This window comes from Nerophis lumbriciformis, linkage group LG07, assembly GCF_033978685.3.
Source record: "Nerophis lumbriciformis linkage group LG07, RoL_Nlum_v2.1, whole genome shotgun sequence".
NCBI classification, from domain to species: Eukaryota; Metazoa; Chordata; class Actinopteri; order Syngnathiformes; family Syngnathidae; genus Nerophis; species Nerophis lumbriciformis.
This window is the reverse complement of record NC_084554.2, coordinates 49,937,501-49,947,500: the sequence shown is the minus strand read 5'-3', so window position 1 is coordinate 49,947,500 and position 10,000 is coordinate 49,937,501. Positions and strand designations below refer to the sequence as shown.

Sequence of the window (10,000 nt, the reverse complement as noted above, 5' to 3'; positions counted from 1 at the left end):
TTACAGTACTCACTGTATTTAGTATTTATAGTATTCACTGTATTTATAGTAGTTACAGTATTCACAGTATTTAGTATTTACAGTATTCACCGTATTTAGTATTTATCAATCAATCAATCAATCAATGTTTATTTATTTAGCCCTAAATCACAAGTGTCTCAAAGTATTGACCGTATTTAGTATTTACAGTATTCACCGTATTTACAGTATTTAGTATTTACAGTATTCACCTTATTGAGTATCTACGGTATTCAGTATTTACAGTTTAGTATTCACAGTATTTAGTATTTACAATATTTAGTATTTACAGTATTCACTATATTCCGTATTTACAGTATTCTGTATTTAGTATTTACAGTATTCGGTATTTACAGTATTCACTGTATTTAGTATTTATAGTATTCACCGTATTTAGTATTTACAGTACTCACAGTATTTAGTATTTACAGTACTCACCGGATTTACAGTATTCACCGTATTCCGTATTTACAGTATTCCGTATTTTGTATTTACAGTATTTAGTATTTACAGTATTTACTGTATTTAGTACTTACAGTATTCACCCGATTTACAGTATTTAGTATTTACAGTATTCACCATATTTAGTATTTACAGTTTAGTATTCACAGTATTTACAATATTTAGTATTTACAGTATTCACCATATTTAGTATTTACAGTTTAGTATTCACAGTATTTACAATATTTAGTATTTACAGTATTCACTGTATTCCGTATTTACAGTATTCCGTATTTAGTATTTACAGTATTCCGTATTTACAGTATTTAGTATTTAGCGTATTCACCATATTTAGTATTTACAGTATTTATAGTATTTACAGTAGAGCTGCAAGAAGAGGATATGTTTAGCAGCTCCAGGGTCAGAGGTCACATGACTTGTCTGCTCCCAAACCTTCAAAGTAGTCCAACAAGTCCAACAGCAGGAATGAATAATTCATGAGGAGGCGTGTCCTAATGATGAATAATTCATGAGGAGGCGTGTCCTAATGCACAGCATATTTAGTTGTGGGAACAGAAAGTGGAATGAGGCCGCAGTCAAACCAGTTTCGGCATGTTTGATGTAACTTTGTGTGTGTGTGTGTGTGTGTGTGTGTGTGTGTGTGTGTGTGTGTGTGTGTGTGTGTGTGTGTGTGTGTGTGTGTGTGTGTGTGTGTGTGTGTGTGTGTGTGTGTGTGTGTGTGTGTGTGTGTTTGATGTAACTCTGAGTGTGCTTGCAGACATCCTGAAGTGTGGTCGCCATGACGCTGAAGGCAGCACTTCCTAAATATGAGATCTTCTTCTACTACACCGTGCTGGTCTTGGCCCTGTCCTGGTCCACCTGCTGGGTCTTCCACGTGTCCGCCTGTGAGTACCACTGGACACACCCTTCATACACTCCAACACCCTTCATACACTACAACACTCTTTATATACTTCAACACCCTTCATACACTCCAACAACCCTTCATACACTACAACACTCTTTGTATCAGTGACGTGCGGTCACTAGAGGCAGGTGAGGCGGGGGCCTCACCTGCCATCATGGAAAGAAAAAAAATGTAAAAAGAAAAAAAATTAATTAAATTGTTATATGTATCCGGTGATTATACTATAAAGTTATTTTCCATTTAACTTCACCAGTTTTAGATTATTTTTATTCAAAATCGCTGAATTTTCACATTTGCCGTTCAAATACTGAGAAGAGACGGTGCGGTGAACAGCAGCCAGTTGAGGCACGTCACTCAGTGCCTCAACATGGATTGCGCAATGACTCGGCTAACTGCTGGCCTGCTGTGCAGTGAGACCGTATTGCTATATGAATTATAGTATACATTTCCATAGTTTAGTTAGCTGAGGTATATAATGTACAGTGTATTTTGTCAACAACTGTATGTGTGTAACGTATTTCTTGTGCTGAGCGATCATAAAACTGCTGCGAAGACGCACTGTGTGAGGCTCGCGTAATCCCGCCTCCTGGTGCCGGTTAATGCACCCCCCGTCGCAGACCGCACCCCCCGACGGGAGCGCCACACCAACCAAAGCCCACACCCAAACCCTCCACGTGCAAGACCGAATCCACCCAAAAAAAGTCACTTAACAAGAAGCCAAAAAGTGCAAAAACAACATTGCTCGACTGCAGGGACACAACATTAGGTACACCTGCAGACTGCAGCACGGATTTCATATTTCATTCATTCACAACTCCTCCAACACGAACACCACTGTTCCCGCACTTATAAGTAAAGGTAAGACCATAATAACGTTTTTTTTTTAATTAAATGTGCTTTTTTGTGTGCTACAGTTTGTATGTGTAAAGTTAAAGTTAAGTTAAAGTAGCAATGATTGTCACACACACACTAGGTGTGGTGAAATTTGTCCTTTGCATTTAACCCATCCCTTGATCACCCCCTGGGAGGTGAGGGGAGCAGTGGGCAGCAGCGGCATCACGCCCGGGAATAATTGTTGGTGATTTAACCCCCAATTCCAAGCCTTGATGCTGAGTGCCAAGCAGGGAAGAATGCTGGTATGAGCTTTTAAACATAACCCGTTAACTGCTGCCAATCAAATGGTGAATAAGATACTCTTTAGGGTTCATATGTTTGTAAATCTGACTGTGATGAAGTCAGTGCCTCACCAGCCATCAACCTCACCGCACGTCACTGCTTTGTATACTTCAACACCCTTCATACACTCCAACACTATTTATACACTCCAACACCCTTTATACACTCCGACACCCTTCATATACTCCAACACTCTTTATACACTCCAACACCCTTCATACACTCCAACAACTCTTCATACACTCCAACAACCCTTCATACACTACAACACTCTTTGTATACTTCAACACCCTTCATACACTCCAACACCCTTTTATACACTCCAACACCCTTCATACACTCCAACACCCTTCATACACTACAACACTCTTTGTATACTCCAACACCCTTCATACACTCCAACACCCTTTTATACACTCCAACACCCTTCATACACTCCGACACCCTTCATATACTCCAACACTCTTTATACACTTCGACACCCTTCATACACTACAACACTCTTTGTATACTTCAACACCCTTCATACACTCCAACACCCTTCATACACTCCAACAACCCTTCATACACTACAACACTCTTTGTATACTTCAACACCCTTCATACACTCCAACACCCTTTTATACACTTCAACACCCTTCATACACTCCAACACCCTTCATACACTTCGACACCCTTCATACACTACAACACTCTTTGTATACTTCAACACCCTTCATACACTCCAACACTCTTTATACACTACAACACCCTTCATACACTCCAACACTTTTTATATACTCCAACACCCTTCATACACTCCAACACCCTTCATACACTACAACACTCTTTATATACTTCAACACCCTTCATACACTCCAACACTTTTTATATACTCCAACACCCTTCATACACTCCAACACCCTTCATACACTCCAACAACCCTTCATACACTACAACACTCTTTATATACTTCAACACCCTTCATACACTCCAACACTCTTTATACACTACAACACCCTTCATACACTCCAACACTATTTATACACTCCAACACCCTTTATACACTCCAACACCCTTTATACACTCCAACACCCTTCATACACTCCGACACCCTTCATATACTCCAACACTCTTTATACACTCCAACACCCTTCATACACTCCAACAACTCTTCATACACTCCAACAACCCTTCATACACTACAACACTCTTTGTATACTTCAACACCCTTCATACACTCCAACACCCTTTTATACACTTCAACACCCTTCATACACTCCAACACCCTTCATACACTTCGACACCCTTCATACACTACAACACTCTTTGTATACTTCAACACCCTTCATACACTCCAACACCCTTTTATACACTCCGACACCCTTTTATACACTTCAACACACTCATTATATACTCAAACACTCGTTATATACCCTAACGCTCATGTACTCTAACACTCTTTATACTCTCCAACACTCATTACACATCCTTTATCTACTCCAATGCTCTTTATATACTCTATATACACTCTAACACCCATAATACACCCCATCACCTTTTATACACTCCAACACTCATTATACACTCCAACACTCATTATACACTCCAACACTCATTATAGTGTGTGGATGTGAGTGTGAATGTTGTCTGTCTATCTGTGTTGGCCCTGCGATGAGGTGGCGACTTGTCCAGGGTGTACCCCGCCTTCCGCCCGATTGTAGCTGAGATAGGCTCCAGCGCCCCCCGCGACCCCAAAGGGAATAAGCGGTAGAAAATGGATGGATATACACTCCAACACTCATTATATACTTCAACACTCATTATACACTCCAACACTCATTATATACTTTAACACTCATTACACACTCCAACACTCATTATATACTTTAACACTCATTATACACTCCAACACTCATTATATACTTTAACACTCATTACACACTCCAACACTCATTATATACTTTAACACTCATTACACACTCCAACACTCATCATATACTTTAACACTCATTATACACTCCAACACTCATTATACACTAACACCCATGATATTCTCTACAACTATTTATACACTCCAACACTCATTATATACTCTACAACTATTTATATACTCTAACACTCATTATATACCTCAACACACATGATACACCCCAACACCCTTTATATACTCTTAACACTTGTTATATACCCTAATGCTCATGTACTCTAACACTCTTTATATACCTCAACACTCTTTATACACTCCAACACTCATTATGTACTCGAACACTCATTATACACTAACACCTATGATACACCCCAACACCCTTTATATACTCTAAGACTCATTATATACTCTACAACTATTTATATACTCCAACACTCATTATATACCTCAACACCCATGATACACCCTAACACCTTTTATACTATGAACACTTGTTATATACCCTAACGCTCATGTACTCTAACACTCTTTATACACTCCAACACTCATTATATATTCTATATACACTCTCACACCCATAATACACCCCATCGCCTTTTATACACTCCAACACCCATGATACACCCCAACACCCTTTATATACTCTAACACTCATTATATACTCTACAACTATTTATATACTCCAACACTCATTATTTACTCTCACGCTCATGTACTCTAACACTCTTTATATACTCCAACACCCTTTATATACTCTAACACTCATTATATACCCTATATATACTCCAACACTCATTATATACTCCAACACTCGTTATTTACTCTAACGCTCATGTACTCTACCACTCTTTATATACTCCAAAACCTTTTATATACTCTAACACTTATTATAAATTCCAACACTTTTTATATACCTTTAATACTCATTATATACTCTAATGTTCATGTACTCTAACAACCTTCATATACTCCAACACTCATTATATATTTCAACACTGTTTATATACTCAAACACCCTTCATACACTCCAACACTGTTTATATACTCCAACACTCGTTATATTCTCTAAAGCTCGTTATATTCTCTAACGCTCCTAATGAAAGTACATGACATTTTGAATTAAACGAGTACATAATTTGACTCCCAAAAGAAAAAGAATCTTGAAAGTAGTCTGTTGATTTGTTGGATTGTTTTTACTGCCCCTTCGTGGACAAAAACGGAAGCTGATACATTTTTGCTTCAATCTTTTAAATTAGTTGCTTTATTTTTATTTTGTACACATGAAATGTTTCACTGTGTTCATCGTTTACTTTATTGATTGTAGTTTGATTCTAATAATACTGAACTTATAACCAACGATGTCATTCAAAAGCATACATTGACAAAAATAAAAGGCCGCAGACGACCACAACGTAACCCTACAGGCAACTTATTATGATTATGAGATTTAAAAAATCTGAATTACAAGATAAGAAAGTCGAAACTATGAGACAAAAAGCCACAATTATGACATAAAAAGTCATAATAATGAAATAAAAAGTCATAATTATGAGGTAAAAAGTCGAAAGTGTGAGCTAATGAATGCATGTACAGTACAGTCATCATTACCTCATCATTAGGACTCTTCTTTGGACTATTTCTTTAATGGCGGAAATGGGCTTGCATATGTAAATAATACAAGTGTAATAAATATAATAAAGTGGTGAGTGCATATGTAAATAATAAAAGTGTAATAAATATAATAATAATAAAATGGTGAATGCATATGTAAATAATAAGTGTACTAAATATAATAATAAAGTGGTGAATGCATATGTAAATAATAAGTGTACTAAATATAACAATAAAGTGGTGAATGCATATGTAAATAATAAAAGCGTAATAAATATAATAATAAAGTGGTGAGTGCATATGTAAATAATAAAAGTGTAATAAATATAATAATAAAATGGTGAGTGCATATGTAAATAATAAAAGTGTAATAAATATAATAAAGTGGTGAGTGCATAATAAATAATAAAAGTGTAATAAATATAATAATAATAAAGTGGTGAGTGCATATGTAAATAAGTGTACTAAATATAATAATAAAGTGGTGAATGCATATGTAAATAATAAGTGTACTAAATATAATAATAAAGTGGTGAATGCATATGTAAATAATAAAAGCGTAATAAATATAATAATAAAGTGGTGAGTGCATATGTAAATAATAAAAGTGTAATAAATACAATAATAAAGTGGTGAGTGCATATGTAAATAATAAAAGTGTAATAAATATAATAAAGTGGTGAGTGCATAATAAATAATAAAAGTGTAATAAATATAATAATAATAAAGTGGTGAGTGCATATGTAAATAATAAGTGTACTAAATATAATAATAAAGTGGTGAATGCATATGTAAATAATAAGTGTACTAAATATAATAATAAAGTGGTGAATGCATATGTAAATAATAAAAGCGTAATAAATATAATAATAAAGTGGTGAGTGCATATGTAAATAATAAAAGTGTAATTAATATAATAATAAAGTGGTGAGTGCATTTTTAAATAAGTGTAACAAATATAATAATAAAGTGGTGAGAGCATATGTAAATAATACAATTGTAATAAATATAATAATAAAGTGGTGAGTGCACATGTAAATAATAAAAGTGTAATAAATATAATAATAAAGTGGTGAGTGCATACGTAAATAAAAAAAGTGCAATTAATATAATAAAGTGGTGAGTGCATACGTAAATAATAAAAGTGCAATAAATATAATAAAGTGGTGAGTGCATATGTAAATAATAAGTGTAATAAATATAATAAAGTGGTGAGTGCATATGTAAATAATAAGTGTATTATAATAATAAAGTGGTGAATACATATGTAAATAATAAAAGTGTAATAAATATAATAATAAAGTGGTGAGTGCACATGTAAATAATAAGTGTAATAAATATAATAATAAAGTGGTGAATGCAAATGTAAATAATAAAACTGTAATAAATATAATATCAAAGTGGTGAGTGCATATGTAAATACTAAAAGTGTAATAAATATAATAATAAAGTGGTGAATGCATATGTAAATAATAAAAGTGTAATAAATATAATAAGGTGGTGAGTGCATATGTACATAATAAAAGTGTAATAAATATAATAATAATAAAGTGGTGAGTGCATATGTAAAAAATAAAAGTGTAATAAATATAATATGGTGGTGAGTGCATACAGTATGTAAATAATAAAAGTGTAATGAATATAATAATAATAAAGTGGTGAATGCATATGTAAACAATACAAGTTTAATAAATATTATAATAAAGTGGTGAGTGAATATGTAAATAATACAAGTTTAATAAATATAATAATAAAGTGGTGAATGCATATGTAAATAATAAAAGTGTAATAAATATAATAACAAAGTGGTGAATGCATATGTAAATAAGAGTAATAAATGTAATGAAGTGGTGAGTGCATATGTAAATAATAAGTGTAATAAATATAATAATAATAAAGTGGTGAGTGCATATGTAAATAATAAGTGTAATAAATATAATAATAAAGTGGCGAGTGCATTTGTAAATAAGTGTAATAAATATAATAATAAAGTGGCGAGTGTATATGTAAATAATAAGTGTAATAAATATAATAATAATAAAGTGGTGAGTGCATATGTAAATAATAAAAGTGTAATAAATATAATAATAAAGTGGCGAGTGCATATGTAAATATTAAGTGTAATAAATATAATAATAAAGTGGCGAGTGCATTTGTAAATAATAAGTGTAATAAATATAATAATAAAGTGGCGAGTGCATATGTAAATAATAAGTGTAATAAATATAATAATAAAGTGGTGAGTGCATATGTAAATAATAAGAGTAATAAATATTATAATAATAAAGTGGTGAGTGCAAATGTAAATAATAAAAGTGTAATAAATATAATAATAAAGTGGCGAGTGCACATGTAAATAATAAGTGTAATAAATATAATAATAAAGTGGCGAGTGCATATGTAAATAATAAGTGTAATAAATATAATAATAAAGTGGTGAGTGCAACATGACGAGAAGTTTGAGCAGTAAGTTGTGCAAAAGGTCAACATGAGTAAAAATAGACAAAACAAATGTTTGATGTGTTAGAGTGTGATACATAAATAGAACATTAGTGAAGGTTAGAGATCAGATATCACAAAAATACCACAGAGGAAGTTTGTGTGTCAATAAAGTTTTGTTCTTGGATTTATTTTACGTGTCAATAAAGTTTTGTTCTTGGATTTATTTTACGTGTCAATAAAGTTTAGTTGTTAGATTTATTTTACGTGTCAATAAAGTTTAGTTCTTGGATTTATTTGACAGCAAACGCCAACAGAAAAAGCTTAAAGTCCAACGTGAAGCCAGGATGGAACATTTTCGGCAGGAAAATGGTAAGCCAGTCTTGTAGCTTTTGCTTACCTTTTGTTTGTCATCACCTCTCTTTTGTTTACCTTTTGTTTGCCATCACCTCTCTCTTGTTTACCTTTTGTTTGCATCACTTCTCTCTCTCGTTTACCTTTTATTTGCAATCACCTCTCTCTCTCTTGTTTACCTTTTATTTGCCATCAGCGCTCTCTCTCTCTCTTGTTTACCTTTTATTTGCCATCACCTTTCTTGTTTACCTTTTGTTTGCCATCACCTCTCTGTTGTTTACCTTTTATTTGCCATCATTGCTCTCTCTCTTGTTTACCTTTGGTTTGCCATCACCTCTCACTTGTTTACCTTTTATTTGCCATCACCTCTCTCTTGTTTACCTTTTATTTGCCATCACCTCTCTCGTTTACCTTTTGTTTGCCATCACCTCTCTGTTCTTTACCTTTTATTTGCCATCATTGCTCTCTCTCTTGTTTACCTTTGGTTTGCCATCACCTCTCTTGTTTACCTTTTGTTTGCTATAACCTCTCTTTTGTTTACCTTTTTACAATCACCTCTCTCTCTTCTTTACCTTTTATTTGCCATTGCCTCTTTCTCTCTCGTTTACCCTTTATTTGCCATCACCCTTCTCTCTTGTTTGCCTTTTACTTGCCATCACCTCTCTCTCCTTTGTTTACCTTTTGTTTGCCATCACCCCTCTCTTGTTTACCTTTTATTTGCCATCATTGCTCTCTCTCTTGTTTACCTTTTGGTTTGCCAAAAACTCTCACTTGTTTACCTTTTATTTGCCACCACCTCCCTCTCTTGTGTTTACCTTTTTGTTTACATCACCTCTCTCTCTATCTCTTCTTCTTTCGCCTCTTTCTCTCTCGTTTACCTTTTATTTGCTATCACCTCTCTCTCTCTTGTTTACCTTTTATTTGCCATCACCTCTCTCTCTCTTCTTTACCTTTATTTGCCACCAGCGTTCTCTCTTTCTTGTTTACCTTTTATTTGCCATCACCTCTCTGTTGTTTACCTTTTATTTGCCATCATAGCTCTCTCTCTTGTTTACCTTTGGTTTGCCATCCCCTTCTCTCTCTTGTTTACCTTTTGTTTACAATCACCTCTTTTGTTTGCCATA

At 33.8% G+C, this 10,000-nt stretch overlaps 1 protein-coding gene across 1 annotated transcript in view; it reads left to right on the top strand.

The window, feature by feature from the left end:
* Positions 1–10,000, top strand: part of hhatlb (hedgehog acyltransferase like, b) — a 25,553-nt gene that overhangs the window by 2,373 nt on the left and 13,180 nt on the right. Inside the window, exons 2-3 of the mRNA XM_061964904.1 lie at positions 1,238–1,364; positions 8,827–8,894. Of these exons, the coding sequence (XP_061820888.1) occupies positions 1,259–1,364; positions 8,827–8,894 (174 nt within the window). The 5' untranslated portion in view covers positions 1,238–1,258. The remainder of the gene's footprint in view (positions 1–1,237; positions 1,365–8,826; positions 8,895–10,000) is intronic.